Here is a 21,290-nt window from a genome sequence, read left to right as displayed (position 1 = left end):
TTTACATAAGTGTTCTTTTTCTTGGCAACGTAGGAGAAAAGCACATATCTTGGCCTTGTCAGCATCCCCATCTCCAGCATCACGGGCCGACAGTTTGTCGAGCAGTGGTACCCGGTGATACAGTCCAGCGTCTTGGCGAAAAGCGGTGGTGTTGGAAGTGCCAAAGTGATCAACGCCTCACTGCGTGTCAAATCTCGCTACCAGACAATGAACATCCTCCCGATGGAGCTGTACAAGGAGTTTGCTGAGTACATCACCAACAACTACCGAACACTGTGTGCAGTTCTGGAGCCGCTGTTGAGTGTGAAAAGCAAAGAGGAGGTGGCGTTCGCTCTGGTGCACATCCTGCAAAGCACAGGGAAGACAAAGGTAAAGGATGAAACATAACCTGATTGCTTTTTTTTTCATAATTCATCAGTGTAAATTGTTTCCTTCATATACGCTTTATTGAACTGTAAATGTAATCCCTTTTCAGGAGTTCCTGTCTGATATGGCGATGTGTGAGGTGGATCGGTTCATGGACCGTGAGCACTTGATCTTTCGTGAGAACACACTGGCTACGAAGGCTGTGGAAGAGTACCTCAAACTGATAGGTCACAGATACCTCAAGGATGCTATAGGTAAGGCTGCTGGAATGTAATCGATAGCATTGATTACAGCAATACGTTGATTTGCAAAACGTGCTTGGGCACACTAATAACATTTGTTAGTCGTAATGACTCAAAACTTTTTGCACTGTCACTGACGTCACACCATAACGTCACCTATCGCTGTTATTCGTCCATTTTATATTTTCCGTTTACTTAAAAGGCTGTGCACAAGTAAGAAAACGTTACAGACTGTTGTTCCAGTTTGTGGCTGCTGTTCCTGTTTGTTCATTGTTATTTTCCTTGCCCCTCACTGATGCAAAAGTACATTTGACAATAATTGTCTTGACTGCAAATGACTCCAGTAATGAAGAAAATCCATGTCATAACCACTTTTTACGTCAAGTACTTTCTCCAGTTCAGGGAAAAGGCTGCTATGATACATAATGATTATGTTAATGTATCTGTCACAGCAATACTTTTGAATTTGAGGTCCAGTGTTTTTCTGATGAGGCATCTTACATTTGTAGGGGTCTATTATAATAATAATAATAATAATAATTAATGTAATAACCCAGCAGTAATGTTGATATTAGAATATATTAGAAGCACACTGCTATTATCATTGTTTTTAGAGATGTTTAGAATAAAACTATTTAAATATTAACAAGACAAGTTTTTGATATATTTTGGGGTGTAAATTAGTGGTAAATTTAACTGCAAAATTGGAAGAAAAAAATCTTTAGAAATATCAATAGATTAGTCATTAGAATAGCTGACTAAATGAAAAAGTAATCGTAAAAATCAATGGGTGCAGGTGTACATCATTGTGCATGTAATTTGATGAAAGAAGTATATGATGCTCAGACTATGAGGCCAAATTCCAGCATTAACTGCATCTGTCATTTAGCAAAAACAACAAAAAAATTGTTACATTGTTAATGTTGAGATTGTTTGATCTACTTAGTGATACATTTGCGACATTTCTGCAAATTACTCTTTTTTTGTATTGTGTTAGCAGAATTTAGAAATACTAGTCTTAAGAAGACCTGTATAAATGTCATATCAACACAAAGGAATTGTGCTTGACAACATTAAATGTTAATGTCTTCTTTTATTTTCTCATACGAGGGAAGAAAAATAGTGAGAATAGTTGTATAAGCGTTTTCAAGGTATTTCTTGATGCACACAGTCCTGTGTGTTGTACTTAATACAAAGAAAGTCATACTGGTAATTTTCATGTTTTATCCCATTTATTACAAATCCTGTATATTTTACATTTATACTTTTAACTTTTTGTTGTTAAATTTCTCCAAACAGACATAGTTTAGCGGATTGATCATTTTTCTCAGTAATAATTCTCAGTAACTTTGAGAGGTGCAGCATGTGCAGTCATGTCCTCCTGATCTATCTGTTGTAAGTTTTCAGGCCTAACTTTTACTGTTCATGATGTGTTTTTGAGTAACATTATGACTGTTTGATCGACAACTTGCAGGGGACTTCATTCGAGCCTTATATGAGTCTGAGGAGAACTGTGAGGTGGATCCCATGCGTGTCCCACCATCAGTCCTCGCCGACCATCAAGCCAACCTTCGAATGTGTTGTGAGCTGTTACTCTGCAAGATCATCAACTCTCTCTGGTTAGTTTTTCCCTTTCATACCCCTCAGAAAAAACTGTACACATGTATCAGTTCTGTGTCTGTATCGATTGGTACCATGACGTCTAAAACAGCCCAACAACTGTGTCTCTATCTCTCTGTCTGGTGTCCATGTGGTCCACACAGGGAAGGCCTTTTTTTGTGGGCCAACTCGGAAATAATGGGATTTTCATTAGATTTTGGGGAAAAAATGAGCTCTGCAGCAAAAAAGTAAATGAATTTTTGTTCGGCAAGATAATCTTCACAAATGAACACCATTTATATGAATTTTTGAAGTGTGGATGCAGTCACCAGAAATACAGAGCTAACGTTTGAAAGAACGACACCACGGTTACAGGCCTGAAAGTGTTCGTGTTCTGTATGATGTTAAATATCATACAACGTCTGCAGGCTCATTTAGCCACTTGTCAACAACCACCTTTTTTAAGATGGGTAAAGTGTCATAAGTGGGGTACTCCCTGAAATATTTTATGTCGTAGAACAAAACATAAAAATCTCTAAAACATGTGTTAACCACAGACCTTTTATCAGGCATCTAACCCATTAAAAAAAAACAAACGTTGACCTCAAGACGAGGGAACTGGAAGTACAAAAAGATACTAACTTGTGCCTGGGTTTTAGTACTCATTCCTGCACCACTCTGTTTAGCGTTGAGAAAATTCAGAGTCTCATCTTTCCCAGTTCCACTTTTCCTCCGACTGAGCAAAGGTCTCAGCCTTCTCCGTTGATCTCACTCCTCCACCTTAGCAGAGGGACAAAAGTCAGCTGAATAAAACACACTTTTTTGATAGTTTGGTTGTATTGACATTATTTTGAGGGTTTACTTTAAGATCTAGCTCTCAATTTTTAAATTTGAACTTTCAAGTTACGTTTTTTTGTCTTTCCAACTGACAAAACATTTGGCTCCTGTTTCTCCAATGAAGAGACAATATAAAAGCTGTGTGTGTGTGTGAGACAGGGTGTGTTAGCATTGGATATGTTTATCAGTATTCCCAGGATCTCCTCTTCATTTTTAAAAAATGCATCTATTCATTGTCTTTTAAAATGCAATTTAAATGTTTTTATAATGTATTGTATTTAATGTATCATATGCTCCTGTAAAGCACTTTACATTTTCTTGTGTCCAACTGGTGCTATACATAAATAATCTTGCCTTGCCTAAACTCTGATATTTAAACATAAATAACTGAATTTGAACATTTAAGTGTTTTTCCCCCACTTATATATTTAGTTAAATCATCAACATTATTTAAGGTTGTTTCAGAAACACACACTCCATCCTGAGATGAGTGCAAGTAATTTTCCATATATTTCAGTCTCCTGACCTTGCTGAATTCCTGAGGGCTTTAGATAAGCTGCTGGATTTGATCTTGCCGTTCTCCTTGACAATTGAATAATAAAATCATCTTCTTGTTTCAGCATATTTCCCCGGGAGCTGAAGGAAGTTTTTGCCTCGTGGAGAGCCAGATGTGCTGAGCGCGGAAGAGAGGATCTCGCGGACAGCCTCATCAGCTCCTCCCTGTTCCTTCGCTTCATGTGCCCAGCCATCATGTCCCCCTCCCTGTTCAACCTAATGCAGGAGTACCCCGCTGAGCGCACATCCCGCACACTCACGCTCATAGCCAAGGTGATGCAGAACCTGGCCAGCTTCAGCAAGTGAGTCCCTGTCATCGCTGGTCCTCTTACACCAAGGTTAATTTGATTCAGTTCATCTTTAGAATTGTTAGACGTTGACGCCTGTGCACCGTGGGATGCATGTCACTGAGTAACATCATGGAAACAGAGGCTTGCAGTTTTGAATGCGAGGGTACAAACTGTTACTCACACAAGGTGGGCTCCAGTGCTTTCAGCTGCGACACATTTGTTCCTCCCTTCACCCTGTACTCTTTACTGACATTTCTTTGAATATTAAAAACACTTCTACTGGCTTAAACTTGCACCTACTACCTAATTAAGACATCAAAAGTTTGGTTGTAATTTAACAGGCTCTTCATTTCAGGGACATTTGATGCAAATGATCAGACATATAATTTTGTCAATAATATAACTGTCACTATCTTAGGCGTGTGTTATATTTTAAAGAAATGATGTTTACCAAAGGTCTACTTAAGTGTTCAAATAATTAGTCAATTAATTGATCAACAGAAAAGGAATCGTTTAATACTTAACCCTTTGAAACCTAGAGTGACATCACTTTTCTTGTGCTGCTTTTGGACGCCTTTCACTAGAATAAAAACCTTTGAACGCTGAGCACATTGGTACAATTTCTTTCAAAACATGGGGGGCAAGTCAGTGAGCAACTTAATATCAAATGTTCCACAAATTGCAAGAATTTGGTAGATTTAGAAAACAAGCTATATTTATAATTACCTTAACTAAACTATGCTACAGAATGAGTATAGTTTTTAAGCATTTTTTAACTTAAAAATATAATTCTTTTTTTAATTTATTTTGTCAATTAAAAAAAGGGGTCATTTTCTACATTTTACTAATTTCTTGCTTTTTTCTAAGTTATTTCTTCTTTCCTTGCTCATTGCCTTCCTCCAGTGTTTTTTAATAAAATCAAGGCAATTTATACAGGTGCTAAAGGGTTAACTGTAAAGGAACTGTATGCAACATTCAGAGCAATAGCTGTGGATCACAGTCTGAGCTGTGACTGTTTACACGTGGTTCTCAACATGGAGGTGTTTGAGCTGGTGGCTAGCAGCTAACAGTGCTAACAGCCCAAACAGTGCTAACAATAGCAACAGTGCTGATAGAGCTTACGGTGATAATGTTGCCGACACTGTTGCCTTTGTCAGCTGTAACTACCCGTGACTGTCGAATGAGAGCAGTGCAGAGTGACATCGTTTAGCTAGCCAGGAGGATACACACTCAGGGAACTTTCCAAACCATCCCCTTTACCCTCTCCCTATCCTCTCCCACTCTGTTTCTGCATTCATATGTAGCAGAAGGTGCCATCCCAAACCAATTAGCAGGGAGTGGAAGTGGGTTATCTCGATGCAGAATTACTGACCATGTGCAACTCTGTATCGTGTGGAAGAAGTTTCATACAAATATAAGTTCCCTGTGAATACCTTTACAAATGTAACTCACAGAATAAGACACACCTGAACTTTAAGTATTAGATCCTCCCACCACCACATCGCACTGTACAGAATCTTCAGGTCTTCTTCTCTACATTTATGTTGCTGTCATTATTGTCCCCAGATTTGGACCCAAGGAGGAATACATGTACTTCATGAACGAGTTCCTGGAGATGGAGTGGGGTTCCATGCAGCAGTTTCTCTATGAGATTTCCAACATGGACGCCGGAGGAAACGCTGGAGGGTTTGAGGGCTACATTGACCTTGGCAGAGAATTGTCCATGCTCCACAGCTTACTGTGGGAAGTCATGGGCCAGCTTAGCAAGGTAGGTGGAATAACTGGCTGGAACATTGAACGAATCATTTAGATTTCTCTCTGAAGAAGAAAGAAAGTAAAGAGAGTTTGAAAATGAAACTCTGCAGTTTTCTATCTATAAGACACTGAATGAATATTATTTGAATTCCATTAAAACTGAGGTGGAATTACTTTAATATTTAACTCTGGTGCTGGCTCTTTTAATTTATTGAAATAGGACTGTAGTCATAACATAATGAAAGTTCTAAATATTTGATGCTCCGCCCTAAATTGCCTAAGCGTTGTGTGCTTTTTTAATTGCTGTTCTCTGTGTTTCATTAAAGGCATTTTCTGCATTTTCTGAATGACATTTGAATTTTATGAATGAAAAAGTGAGTCATACTGTACATAGCCGAGGTTTCCAGTCCCTGGGGCACAGACAAATACTGGGCAGTGTAACATTTTCTACAGGAGCACTGAATAATCTCTCTCCCAGATACCTAAAGTAAGGATATCTGCTGATACTGAGTACAAAGCTCTCTTTATCCCATAATTAAATATTTATAGCACACATGTTAGCAGGATAATGATTTTGAACTAAAATAGGTCATCAGTGCATGAGGTAATCAGTTTCACCTTGCCCTCCCCGCAGTTATCTGGACAGCTACAGAATAATAAAATACAGAAAAAAAGGTGCAAAAGAGGCTGAGAACTCCTGGTATAATGCTTGTGAGGTTCCTTGATTTTGAAAAATCTTTCCTTGCTGTAGGATGCTATTCTCAAACTGGGACCCCTACCACGGCTGCTGAATGATATCAGCGTCGCCTTGAGGAACCCGCAGCTACACATGCCTACAAATCACCAGCCGGATCGACCGAAGGACAGGCTTTTCTCGCGGCCATCCTTCAATCGTCTCATGTCCTCTGACTTCCAAAGCCTTATGATGCGTGACTTAAACAGGTATCCTCTCATGGTTTCCTTTGTTATGTATTTTTGTTGTTATCTCCTCTACACCTCAAACAGTATGCTCCCGTTATGGACTGTGTGCCAAGATGGGTAATGGCTAATGCTGCTTTTGCATCTGAGCAGAGGATTGATCCCTGCTGTGGCTTTATCAAGACAATGTGAATGGTCACAACTGCAAATATGCACCTACTGCACACAAACAGAGGAAATTACTGTTTCACATGCGTGTAATTAACAGCAGCACATAAAAAGGCCAAGAATACACAATAAATGAGAATTCATTAGCTCTAAACAAAACACTGGCATATTTCTAAGAGCCCATAATGCTAATGCTAATGCACCTCTTTAGGCTTTTAAAGTAGTTTATCAATCAGTAATTGCCAGCACCATCTGTTCTCAGACTCTCTCACCCAAACCTCTTTCCTCTGTGTTTTAATTCGTGTCGGCACTCTGCTATTGTCAAGAGACGGTTGCTCTCATCACAGCAAAACTGTTTAAATAAGAACTCTTTAAGTAAGAGAAAAACAGCGGCAATATCAGAGGACTCCACTGCAGATATTGTGTGTTAACCATACCAAGCACTACTCTGCTGGAACAAAATCCGCAGCAGTAAACATGTAATCGAATGAGAAAGACTTAAGTCTGCTGCAGGCGGGCGTGAGAGGACAGATATCAAACGTCTGGAAATTCAAAGCAACACAAGGGAAGACACACCTGCCGCTCCTTGTAGCTCTGACTGCAGAGGTATCAGCCTATGAGTGACTGACAGGATGGAGGTCGTGTCTTCTCCTCACTGAATAATTGTTGCATAATGAAACTCCACACGTTTCATAACGCAACAATTGCATAATAATAGCACTTGTGTGTTTTTTTGCACAGCATAAAATCTTATAGACAGGTGTATAAGATAAAAAAATCTCTGGACTGTGAGTGCTAATAATTGATTGATAGAAATCTTTGGTTTCTTGGCACATTTCACTGGTGACACGAGGATAGCAAAGAAATGATGCTGCCTATTTTTTTCTTTTGTTTTGGGGACCTGTTAGGCTCATATTAGGTTCAAAGCTGGATTTTGGTTTTCTAGTAGAAAATGCTCCGTTGCCTTAATGGTCAAAAACACTTAATTTTCCCCATATTGTTTTTGCTGGAGGATATATATTCACCCTCTATCTGAAACGCTCTGTTTTAGCGCCTGCCTCTTTAAGCCCCTCACTTGAAAATGCCCAGTCTCCTCTGATGTGTCTTCTGAGTTGCCGGGTCTGCTGTATCTTTGCTTCTTTGCACCATTATTGCAGTCAGGGTAATGACTGTGACAAAGTATGGTGGCACTCTGTATAGACAGAAATCATTAATAAAAGCTTCCAAACACAACCAGACATATTCCAGCAGGAATATGATTTGAAATTGGGGAGAATAGAACAACATAGGCAACCAAAATTACCTATTTCCCTGATGTTAACATGTAGCTATGAGCAATGCAGGATAATGGATTTAAAATGAAACACCGGAATTGGCCAACATGCTGAGTTTTGCAAATATTACAAACCAATTTTATTTTATTTTTTTATCGGCAAAGTGAACATGTGGAAAACATCAACCCTAAGTTAAAGTACTTTTCATATTTTCCACAATAGATGAATATTACATACATATAAAAGCACTGCGTTCTATGTCTCCATCTGCTGGTGGGGCATCATGATAATAGTATGCATAATAAAATGTTAATTCCACTACAGACAAGACTTGATGATCACTAAAATTAGGTGGGGGAAAAAGTGGATATATCAATGTTGGCATCGCTTACTAGCCAAATATACTGTTTCTATATTGGCATATTGGATATTGGAAAAAAAAGCCCACTATCATGCATTCCTAGTAGCTACATGTAGCGCTTTAGGTGACAGAATGTAACAACATGTAGTAGCATGCCTGGATAGGATGACAGTATAAAGATATCCATCACAATGTTGTGTCATTTTTTAGCCAGAGTAGTAAAAAACATTTGAATCAGAGCATTTAGATCGTTCTGAAGCCTGAGTTTTTTGCACACAGGTATTACTTTTACATACTTATTTATTACTTACTAAATTTTGCCACACTTAAAATGAACATCAGACATGGTGATATTACATATTTCACAGATAATAAAGAAAAGCGTATATATATATATATCTATCTGTTCATCATTAGCTACTAAACTAACCAATTTTTAATTTTATTTCATGTCATTTTATTTCATTTCATTTACAGCGTCAGTGTAGAAGCTCCAGTTTCCTTAAATATTCTCCGACCATACAATATTTATACAAAACAGATGATAGGACACCCTCATAGTGGTAGTCTAGTGGGTCGTTAAATAACTGGTTAATGAGAAAAAAGAAGATAAATTCAACCACACTAAAATTAATATATACCAAAATGCCTCTGACAGTTATTCTAAAAAAGTCACCCTTTGATTAAACTTTGAAACTTTCAATGCAATGGAAGCAATGATGAGGGGTTTCGAGGAGCTTATATTTAGGAGGCCCCAAGCAAAAAGAATTGGGACCACCTGTCCTGTGATTACACTTTTATTTTTCTCCATACAGTCCACGTTGTTTAAAGTTAAAAATTAAAATAAAATGGGCTGCAGCAAAATAGAATCAAATGTGACATATCTTCAAAATGGGGTTTTGCTTATAATCCTTCACAGCAATTTATAACATCTCTTTTCTTTTGTGTCTGCAGTTCAATAGACATCTCTCGCCTGCCATCCCCTACGACTGGAGTCTCAGCTGTAGAATCGCTCTCTTCTAATCTGAACATGAGGCGTCAGGCAGAACGAGACATTCGCTCATCCAGGGAGGTGTTCTATGTGACCCGCCCGCCGCTGGCTCGATCTAGCCCAGCATACTGCACGAGCAGCTCGGACATCACTGAACCTGATCCAAAGGTAGGATGTCCAGTAGCCTGGTGCCTGTTTGCTGATATTGTCTTAATTCTGCAGCTTTTTGAGCCTCCATTGAACATTGTACATTTTTATAAAATACAATTAAAAATTGTTATCATATCTAAATAAGAGAATAATATGATGTAACTCTTATATGGCCATGGTATTAGAAGAACCTAATTCAATGTTATAATGAAATTTCATAGACTGGCAGTACCAAACCTTTTTTTCTCGTTTTCATTTTCGATTTCCAAGGGGCATTATCAACAGCTGTAGACCAAAATGAAGGGATAAATCTACAACCAATCAGAGTAACAAAACATTTGACGCAGCGCTAAGTGGCATACCGATTTACAGACTACAGCGTGCAGAGATGAGCTGTAATGGTGTCAGTATGTCTGGGACAAAGTATTGCCATTTTTGCCATCAGAATTTCAAACTAGTAAGTTTCGAGTCAGCTGCAGCCATCTTGGTTGTTTTTTGAAACGGCTCAATGTGCTCCTCTTTATTAAGTTAGGTGTATGCTCGTCTTCGTGTCCTCAGTGTAAGTGTGTGAGAGCCAGATATTACATCATCATGTATTTTGCGCTGAATCAGTAAGTTTGGACATGTTTTTCTAAATTTCAATGACCCAAGGCTGGATTATAATTGGACTTGAGATCAGAGCATCTTTTGTATGCTGTATTATTTAATTTTCAAAACCATTTTCAAGTCTGACGTTTGATGTAATTCCAAAGAATACAAAAAATACAAGGATTTTACAACATAATTACATTTAAAGGCAAAAAATGACATTGAGTCAGTGTAAGTTTACTTTTTTATTTTTTACACAAAAAAGCATTAAGACAAGAGATAAATAAGCAACGCAGTGAAAAAATGTTTTTTTTAAAAAAAAAAGAACATGAAGGTTGAATGGCTTAATTAGAACAGGGCAATATACAGAAGAGTAAAACATGGTCTAGTGCAACTCTATGAATGCCTTTACATGGCAAAATGCATCAATATGACAGCTGAAAGTGTTTACATTTAAAACTCAAAATACACAAATTTACTGTAGATAAGGAGTAAAATGAGTATTTCCTTTGTCTTCAAAAATATTTTTTATAAAAAAAAAGAAAATCAGCCCAAATTCCAGCTAATACAATACATGTTTTCATTGTTTCTCTCAGGTCCACAGTGTGAATAAAAGTGTGTCCATGATGGACCTTCAGGACTCTCGTATGAACAGCATTTCCAACCTGAACTCTGTGGGAGACATGCTCACCTCCTCTCAAGCCTCCATCGCTGGCCTGGGCCACAGCTTTGGAAACCTCTGCGGTCCTCTTCGCATGGGAGGACATATGCCAGCAGGCTCTGCGGGCTCCGGTTTGAGGCTCAGCCAGATGGGCCACATAGGGGGGCCCACCGAATCCATCTCTCAACAGCAGCAGCAGGCAGCAGCGGCCATGCACTTCCCCCTGTCTTTCCAAAACCCGCTATTCCATCTGGCTGCCCAGAACTCCCCAGCTCAGTCTCAGTCTCAGTCTCAGCAACAACCTCCTCCTCTCCTCCTCGCCCCCGAGCCCGAGAATGGCCACCACGACTATGCACCGGCTTTTGGCAACAGTGCTTTCTCCCGCAGCGAGGACTTGTCCGCCCTGCGGTCACAGAGCAGTCTGGTGCAGCCCAGCATTGTCCACTCACACAGCTACAGTGATGATTTCACCCGGCAGAATCAGAGCAACGACTTCGCCTGGCACCAGCTGTCACTGCAGGTGCAGGTAAGAATCTCTCCCTTTTCTTCATACTTTATATTCCACAGAAAGACAGTTTGTGATGAGGTGTACCATCTTATTTTTCACATATATCAGAAAATTTTACATTTGGAATAAATACAGAAAATATGATTTGTGAGATCTAACTTCACCATTTTATCTCTACATGTTACTCCCATTGTATAACGAACCTTTTATCATTATTATTATTATTATTATTATTATTATTATTATTATTATTATTATTATTATTATTATTATTATTATGAACTTTATTGGAACAGGGAAAGCTATTAAGAACAAGCTTTTATTTACAAGGATGCCCTAATTGCAGTGGATAATAAAATAGAAGCACACAAAAGTTACAGTAGACAGCAACAAATTATAAAACAACAGAAGAACATAAAAGTTGCAGTTTGATTCAACAAATCATAAAACAAACAAGACAAGGGCATCAAAGAAAACTAATCCATTAACCTTAACTGTCTGGAGTCTACAAATGTATTATATATACTTAGGGATTCATCATCACTCTTCTGCAGGCATCTATAGCCTAGGTTTTATCTAAAGCAGCAGACTGCGCTGTCAAATGTTGCATCAAGATCAGAAAAAATAAGAAAGGAAAGGGTGAAATGAGATAGAACTTTATTTATGCCGTGGGAAATTGCTCTGTAGCAGCTGCAGTACAAAGTTAGAGGAGTGCAGATACAAAGCATGCAATAAGGATTAGCATGACAAAAAAGTAGAAAACCAGTGTATAGCAATTATAAACCTAAATTCAAACTAGCTCACCGTAAGGTTAAGAATATGGAAACCAGTTGACAATAAGTTGCCTCTTGTTCCACTAATTTGCACAATAATTAGTCTTCACATTAATACTGAACTGTAGCCGATTAGCCAGAATAGTGTTGTTTCTTTATTAGCATCCCTAGATGGAGAACTTGTTAGCTTGCCCATAAATTCACAATGTTCACAGACTGTTGTTAATTTCAGATGTTTACTTGTGTTTGTAGCAGTGATCCCTAACTTTTGCTCTATCTAACCGTAATGTTTAAAATAATTCAGGTCACTTTTTCAATCTTTAAGTTGGACCACCTGTTTATGTGTTTATTGCTTGATACTGTCTGTTTCCTGTACACTGTCACAGTATACGCTCAGTTACCACTTAATTTTATTACACTGCCAGGCGTTTGTTATTTTGTCCACCACATTTACATCTATGAGGGTAAGCTTTATAATAAAAAATACAACTCTTATTATAAAGCTTTCTTTTAGACAAAACGTATGGCTACTTGAAACTCTTGATTAGTTATTTGTTTTGTAATTATTCAAACACGTTAAATTTTTAAGTGGACAAACAAGGTTAAAAAACGTTGCTGCCCGTATTTCGTAAAATGTACGTCTTTAATATAAGAGTAGGATAAAGTTTCAAGCTTTTGAGTTTAACTTTTTAAAAAACATCAGGTAAGCTATAAAACTGCACTGCTAAAACCTGATGGTAATTTGGTATTAAAGGCACAGTTCACTTAATCAAGGTGTAAAAATCACATTAAGAATAAATAACAAGATTAAGTATGTTGCGTAATTTGGCTCGAAATAGAAAAAAACAATCCAGGTATTTTTTTTAAGGAACTTGAGATAATTCATTCTTGGCTGTGACTGTCCTCATCACAACATTGATAGATCCAGAAGTGATTATACTGCTTTTGTACTGAATTTGAAGAACTGCTAAAATTAAGGAAACAGTGGAAAAAAAATAAAGGACATAAGTCAGGAGATCTACTGATATGTAGAACCTGTAAGAGTAGAGTTAAGGCTCATTTATACTCCCTTTCTGTACAATAATAGATATGTCCATTTCAAACGTCACTGTAAAGTTTCACACAATAACATTCAAGGCTGTGGTGGAGGAGGCTGTAATATCGCACCTTTAAACAGATGCAGCACTGTAGACGGCAGAGGTTTTGCAGCCATTATATACATCCGAACGTGTATGGAGTATTATTTTCACTATATATTATTATATTTTATGGATTCATTCTGTTCAATTATTTAGAATTCCTTGTCGTCTCCTACAGTCATGTCTTGCTTGAACTACGTGACACTGCCTCCACCATCTCTGGTGGTACTGCTCTGTTTCTTCCATATTCATAGGCTCTTTGAAAAAGTGCACAAATATGGATGAAATTATTGCACAGTACAGGCTTAAGTCCAAAAATTTTGCTAATGGATGGGAGGCTTGTGCCCCTGACAGGGCGAGATGTTAACAATAATGACATCCTCCTCTGCTGCTTGGGGAACAAAAATTTTGACAGATGCACGTTTCCTTCTGCACGGTGATGCGGTTGGTGGATGTAGTTTGGTAGAAAGAAAATAGGTCCGACACAAAACTGCTCACAACAAGGTTAGTGGATTATCTTGAGTAAATGTGTCACAGTTTCTGGAAAGAGACATTGCTGCTGAGTTTTTCAAATGTATTATTTTGGTACTTTGAGCATCTAGTTCCATTATATTGGAGAGAAGACAGACCGATATCTCAAAACACTCGACAACTCACAATAAACTAATCTAGATTGATATATAGTACTACAGTGGAGAGGTAAAATATGTATTTTTTTATTTGCGGGGTTAATTGTCCTTTTAAATCCTAAGACTTTTTGGACTAACTCTATTCTTAAATCTTGTGCATATCAGTAGATCTTGTGGCTTATGTCCATTTGCTTCCGTCATTTTAGCAGTCACTCAAGTTCAGCACGAACGCAGTCTGGATCTATAAATGTTGTGATGAGGATAGTAGCAGCCAAGAATGAATTATCTCAGTTTTCTTTAAAAAAAAATACCTGGATTGTTCTTTTCTATTTCAAGCCAAATTATGCAACATACTTAGAGTCTTGTCATTTATTCTTACTGTGATTTTAGCACCTTGACTTCAGCAACAAAAATGTCTGCTTGAATTCAAGTTCGCCCTCGCAGTATGTCCTTCGTGTACTTTTGTTTTCATGGCGTTCAGACTTGATTGTCAGGTTGCAGAACAAAGATCTAGACAGAATAGGGATGCTTCTCTCATGAGCAGCAGAATATGCAACGGTAATATAAGGGAGCTTTTGAGGGATACTTGCTATGCTACAGACAACATACTGAAGCAGGATCATTCACGGCTGTGCTCTGCTGAACTCTGTAGGGTGCTTGACATCAATCATACGGTGTGTTCTTGTTTCAACAGGGCTGAAAACTAGCTGTCGGTTAACAGGGCAGAAAAGAGAGCCATAACTGTATATAACACATATGTCATTATATTATACTTACTTTAACCCTCTGTGTACCGCATCAGACTCAGATGTTAAACAGTTTGAGTGCAGTAAAAGATGATTAACTTTAGAGAAAAGTTCTTTTTACATATGCAATTATAATATGTACAAGTAGTGTCACATTAGTTTTAAAACACACAACCAACATGATAAACTTAAATTAAACTGTCACTTATCTGATAGCGTTCAGGAGGATTTGTGTGTTTCTGTGAGCAACTTTTAATGAATCTAAACTGACCTGTTTTGGCCATGATTTGATGATGCTTTCAGGGGCTGCCGATCTACATCGCAGTGATAAGTTTACTACAGTGTGTCTGTGTAAAATTATAGTGTTTAATGATACAGTCATGTAGTCTTGAGCTATTTCTGTCCTGCTGCGTGGGCTTTAATGGAACAAACATCACAAGCCTCCTGTTTATTAATACAGATGGTGTGTCAGAACAGGGCGTCATCCATCCATATCCAAGTCTATCCAAGTCTATCCATCTATACAGCTAGACAGCAAGCTATACATTTATCCACACATACAACTATTCATACCCTATTCATACAACTAAACACAATTCTGACTGTCCAGTAGGGCTGTGTGTTGGGATGAATTTGGAGGTATGAAATGTGTGATGATACAGGAGTTCCGAATCTAATTCTAATCTCATTTTAGGAGCTAGCCAACCCAGTCTGACTTGCAACTCATCAGATACTGATGCTTGGTCAGTGGCCCATTGGCGACAGAGGCGCCTTTTATCAGCAGTATGAGATGTACCAAGCAACATTTGTATCCCCTCCAGGAGACCACCGTATTATGAAGAGCAAGAAAGTCCGCATTAGAGATATTCTTGGTCTGATACATGTCTAATAAAATATCACAGTATCAAAGTATTAAAAAAATATTATTATTACTAACAATAATGCTTAAAAGAAAAAAAAGAGGGTTTTTTGTTTGGTCAAACAAATGTGTTACTACGATAATTGAAACTGGTGATGTTACATCAGCAACAAGTGCACTTACTCTAAGCCAAACCATGATAATTTTGTCAAAACCAAGTGGTTTTGTTGACTAAAACTAACCGCAGAAACCTAAAAGCAAAGTTTTTAATTTGATTCAGGACATACTGCTGTACCTAGCTTAGTCTCGGTAAGGTTCTGGAAACATCAAAAAGTTCAAACTTGAAAAAGAAGATTTCCGCACACTTAGTTCTATGCAGTGTTTCACTTTTTTTCTGAGCTTTCTGCCTATCATACAGAGCATGTATCATGTATCTATATGGTGTGACGTTGGGGTGATTAGATTACAGCACTTAAAGATCTAGCAGTCAGGTTCAGGTTTCAATACACCACAAAATGGACCACATCCACAAATTTTTGCGTGTAGACTATTAATTAAAAATCTTCACAGTATTTTGGGAAACAATATGTTGTCATGAAAAAATATCATGATACTGTAGTGCATAGATATTCCTTCCACCTCGACCATCCAGGCCTCTCAGCTTGACTTGGACAGGTCTGCTTATGTCATCAGCATTCAGTTGTTGTACACCACATATCTGGAAAAGAAACAAAAATAAAACAGAAAAACTTATGTCTGTTCTAACTCCAAGTGACTTTAAATCAAGGATCAAAATTTTCTGTTTTCCATTGCCTTTTATTTAATCAAATGTGGGACTGTTCTATTCATATCTCACTCTGCACTGTGATGACACCATCATTTTTATTATTTGGCTTTACTCAATTTTAGCTTTTTCATCAGCTATTTTATTTTACTCCTTTTAAATCCTGGTTTTATGTGGGTTTTTTTGGTAATATCTAAAAATATTTATTTATGCATCCTATTGCCTATTATGTCTGTTGAAAAGCACTGTGAATGGTCTTTCTGTCAATCCATTCAAGATGCTGTGTCTGGATTTTTTGTACTTATTGTGTCTTTCAAATAATTCAGTGTTTTTGTTGGTAGAAAATCAAGCCAGTCTGGTTAAAATTCGTGAAGTAAATGTGGTTCTTTTATTCATCTTGGTGTCCCTGGGTCCAATCCTTTGTGAAACTCTGCACATAATGGCTTTCAGTAAACATTTGCTTAAACTTCTTGATAACATCTTTTTTGGCTGTCTCCCTTTTCTCTCCTATCAGGAGTCTCTCCAGCAGCAGCACCTGATGGGAGTTGTATCTCAGTCAGCGACTGGGACGGGCACACCGGCCTCCTTGGCCACACCACCGACTACAGTTCACCCTGTCCGCCAGTCATCCATGGCTCCAGCGCAACACCTCAAGTCACAGCGGTCCATTAACACCCCAGCCACAGCCACACCGCCAAAAGTTCGCCCGCAGAGCAGAAACCTCCTCCTTGACTCTTCTGATACAAACTTCAGCGGCAGTCAGCCCAAACTGCGCCATGCTCAGCAGCCGTCCCAGCAGCAAAATCAACAGCAGCAACAGCAGACGCAGCAGCAACAACAGGAAATACAGCTGTCGGTGACAGACAGTCCAGCTCCTGGACTCCCGTACCAGACGAGCTCTGCCAAAGAGAACCAGGGCCCGCAAGCAGCTGCAGAGGAGTCAACAGACACGCCCACGAAAAACACCAAGAAGACTACACAGACACAACTGCAGCCGCCACAGCAGCATCTGCTCAAACCAGGCAATAAACAGGTCAATCTAACTGCAAAGCTTTGATTAAAACTGTATAGAAATAATATATAACCACATCTGCAGATACATGACATTCACTATACACCATGCCATTATATGAATACATTTTCAGGTAATTGAAATGGCATGATGGAAAGTTATGGGGCTCATTTCATTTCAGCAAAAGTCAAATATCAAGGCATTTCCATTGTAAAGACATGAATTTAAAACATGACTCACCTGTGGTGTTGATGTTTCAGGGTTCTCAGTCGACCTTGAACACTCCGGCCCTCAATGAACGCACAGTCGCCTGGGTGTCCAACATGCCACATCTCTCCGCTGACATTGAGAGTCTGCGGCCAGACCGGGAGGGTCAGCTGAAAGAGTACTCCAAGAGCATGGATGAGTCACGACTAGAGAGGGTCAGCACTTTTTTGTTCATAACCGCAGCACTTGTTTAATTCTTGTCAAAATGATTTCTCAAGAACACCTGAAGGAGATTTTTTTCAAATTTGACACAAATGTCCACCTGGACTCAACATTGAACTAATTAGAAACTGGTGGTTGAAGGTCAAAGGTCATGGTGACCTCATAAAACATGTTTTTGTCCATAAATCAAGAAACTTCACACAAATTTATAAAAGGATATAATGATAAAGTACTTAGAGGTCAAAGGTCATCTGTGACATCATAATGTTCTGCAAAAACACTTTTTGGGCCATTATTCAGTGACATGAGTCAGGAACAGAAGGCAAGGCACCAATCTTGGGTGCTCACCTTGAAACTTTGCTGTTTGTATAGATCCTCTGTGCTGTCTGGGGAAGGATCTGTGTGGAGCATCCATGTTTTCACAGACATAGATGTAAACTGTAAGTTGAATGTGACAAATGCACAGAGGCATACAAACATATGGTGTAATTTTTAGTTCAAAAAGTAAACTCACTTGCTTCCTACAAATATTTAACATTAGGGTAATATATAAGGGTTAATATTTATGCATTGTCACATAAGAGGAAGTGCTGCTTCACTGAATATCAGCACAGCTGTGAATCAATCATAGGCACAAGGTCCAAGTAGAGTACCGAAGTGTACAGAATTGCAGTGAAGCATTAAGGCGTCTTTCCTCTCCTTCGTCCTTATCTGATGACCATTAATAATGTAACTCAAATGTTTTTTGAGGAAATATGTTAATCTTTAAATGCAAAGTTTATTACTGCAATAGTTAATGTAGGATAATTGACAGTTAACATTTTTAACACCTCAGAGTGGAGTGAAACATGCAAGTCCCAGCGCTGTTATATTCTAAATCTCTAATACTCTAAAAAAGCACTCATGGGATATCTTTGGTCCAATCAATTTACTTGGTTTGAACTGCTGTAAAAAAAAATATATAAAAAAATATATATGTATATATATACAGTAACAGTGTATATATATACAGTAAGGATGCACTTCTAAGCCAATGATAGGAGTCTTGGAAAATCTCTTAACCTGGTCAGTTTATCTTTGGATAATGAAAAAGTTTTGTCCAGGTGCTTTTTCTAATAGCAATTTCGACATGAACGTGATGTGCACTGACGTGACTATTTCAACTTGTTCTGCCATATTGCATCTATAAATCAGAGCTCTAATAGACTCATATGGGTGTTGCATAATCATAGCTGTTGTGAGTTTTCTATGATGAACACCTCCCACACTCTTGCCTATATTAGAAACACACCTCTTTGCAGTGCTTATTGCAAAGCTTGTACATTTGTGTTTGCACACATCAAAGCAGACCACACCGCAGCTTTGTCTGGTCTTTCCCACTTGCAGCTTTGCACTACAAAGCCATGTCAGTATCGTTAAAATCACTTGTCATTTAAGAATGTTCCTGACTAAAAGCGACTACATGGGTAAAGAGACTTTATTTGTATTTCAGGTTAAAGAGTACGAAGAGGAGATACATTCCTTGAAGGAGCGGCTGAAGATGTCTCATCGCAAGCTTGAAGAATATGAGCAGAGACTTCTGACACAGGAGCAGCAGACAAATAAGATCCTGATGCAGTACCAGAACCGCCTGGAAGACAGCGAGCGCCGTCTAAAGCAGCAGCAAGTGGAGAAGGACAGTCAAATCAAAGGCATCATCAACAGGTGAGCGTTGAGGTTGAACTAGAGCTGGCAGAAATGAAGCTGCGCCAATTACCGCTTGGCTTACCCAATTGCAACACACAAATTTCCACCAAATTAATATTTATGATAATCAGAAAACAAGCCTCTTAGTAAAGCGAGTGTAGCAAGTTACAAATTGCAGCTGTAAAAGCAAATGTTTAAGTGCAACAACTGAAACGATTCATATAGTAGTTAAACACATGTCTATGGGGGAAATACAAAGTCAAAATGTCTAAACGTGATGACTCGCTTTGCTAATTTTTATTTAAATTGCCTCCATTTTAGGTTTTTTTTTGGTCTGTTGCTTAAGTACTCAGATGAACACAGCTGTGCCTAATGAAGTCCCAACATCAGGCACATTGCCAACAAATTTGAAATGACACATTGAGTTTAAGCACGCCCAGTCTTGGGAAATATTGGTTGAATGATACAATTGAATGAGATTTAAAATAAATAAATAAATAAATGTGTGAACTGAACTGTAGTTAGCTCTTGCGAAGTGTGAATGTGGACAGCACTGGTCATATGTAGCCATTTTAACATAGTTCAACATTTTGGCCAATATGCTTATATGCTTTCTTGCTGAGTGTTAAATGAGAAGATACCGCTCTTATATCTGTGCTGGAGCACATCATCTCAATGCATTCGACTCCTAATATACGCATAACAATAATGCATGAAAATGCACTTCAGTTCACATTTTATTCTGCAGATTTTCTAAACAATTTGCACTATATTACTAACCCTGAAGCATGATTTATAGGAGGGTGCTTGACACTTATGATGAGTATCGCTCCACGTTTTTCATTTATGTTGCGTACCTTGAGAATTTTGTTATGTCACAATGTCATGCTTAGTTGCGCAGTGTGATTAGCAGTGCTGCCACCTCTCTGTCCACAGAAGCAGCTGTCTGTGAGCAGCAGCTCCTGAGGGGACAGAGGCTGGTCAAACTGTCTTCACCAGGCTGACTGACAGCAGACACTCACTGAACAAAAACAGTTTTTATGTCAGTGCCACAGGAAGAAATCAAGTGTTTGTATGTATTGAATCATTGATTATATTTCCCAACCTACCATAGCGAGTAAGGGGTATCTGCTGCTCACTGCAGATTGGGAGCTGATCAATCAATAATTAAGATAAAAACACACAGAGGGGTGGGATTCGCAATATGATATTATCACCATAGTTTATGCACAATACAACAGTAATACAATTTAAGATGTTTTACAATATGCTGAGCTTTGCAATAATGTATATTGTGATCAATTAACCTTTTAAATTATGAGTTATGTCCCCAAAGAAAAAATATCTCAACATCTGTGTTATGTAATTAGATTAAGTTTTTAAGGTAGAGAATCAAACATTTTTAGTGCAGCAAAATGTATCTAGTGGACTGAAAAAGCAACTGACTTTATCATTCAAGTAGGCTACCAAAACTTAGATTTGTATTTGCACTAGTAATAATTTATATAACCTGTCTGTGTATCCACACAATATTGCTACACAAAAATATAGCAATACTATGCTGTATCGATTTTTTCTCCACCCCTATTGTACAGTGTGATATTTCTGTGATTTTTTAACAGCTGTCTATGCAGATTAAGCTTCACTAAACATGACAGAAATCGACTTAGACTGTTAAAAAAGTGCAGGGGGTCTCTGGCTACCGTCATGCCAACTTAAAACCTTACGCTGAGGCAAAAATTGAAAACAATGCGCAACTAATTACTTTCTTTCAAAAGACACTTATCAAAAGAACCGAGCACCCTACTAGAAATCAGGCTTAACCATGTAAAAAACAAAAAGTGGAAAGAACATTGTTCCATATCACCTGTAGTGGAGCTGCACTTATCGACTTTTTTTTTTTCTGATGAATCTAATGAAGACTTTTTTGATTACTAGATTATAAACTAATGACTATGTTATCAATCATT

The 21,290-nt window shown here is 38.2% G+C and overlaps 1 protein-coding gene across 5 annotated transcripts in view; it reads left to right on the top strand.

Moving 5' to 3' along the window:
• syngap1a (synaptic Ras GTPase activating protein 1a) overlaps nucleotides 1–21,290 on the top strand; it is a 55,744-nt gene that overhangs the window by 23,597 nt on the left and 10,857 nt on the right. For all 5 annotated transcript variants that reach the window (XM_042507110.2, XM_088090283.1, XM_042507109.2 and 2 more), the window contains 11 exons: nucleotides 34–369; nucleotides 476–620; nucleotides 2,083–2,227; nucleotides 3,665–3,901; nucleotides 5,456–5,657; nucleotides 6,396–6,586; nucleotides 9,320–9,524; nucleotides 10,691–11,281; nucleotides 16,708–17,226; nucleotides 17,466–17,627; nucleotides 19,127–19,338. In XM_042507110.2, coding sequence (XP_042363044.1) covers nucleotides 34–369; nucleotides 476–620; nucleotides 2,083–2,227; nucleotides 3,665–3,901; nucleotides 5,456–5,657; nucleotides 6,396–6,586; nucleotides 9,320–9,524; nucleotides 10,691–11,281; nucleotides 16,708–17,226; nucleotides 17,466–17,627; nucleotides 19,127–19,338 — 2,945 coding nt within the window. The remainder of the gene's footprint in view (nucleotides 1–33; nucleotides 370–475; nucleotides 621–2,082; nucleotides 2,228–3,664; nucleotides 3,902–5,455; nucleotides 5,658–6,395; nucleotides 6,587–9,319; nucleotides 9,525–10,690; nucleotides 11,282–16,707; nucleotides 17,227–17,465; nucleotides 17,628–19,126; nucleotides 19,339–21,290) is intronic.

The sequence above is a fragment of the Plectropomus leopardus genome, chromosome 17 (assembly GCF_026936395.1).
Source record: "Plectropomus leopardus strain MGB_pleo_1.0 chromosome 17, ASM2693639v1, whole genome shotgun sequence".
In the NCBI taxonomy this organism is placed as follows: Eukaryota; Metazoa; Chordata; class Actinopteri; order Perciformes; family Serranidae; genus Plectropomus; species Plectropomus leopardus.
The sequence above is the reverse complement of the archived record's forward strand: the minus strand, read 5'-3'. Positions and strand labels throughout refer to the sequence as shown.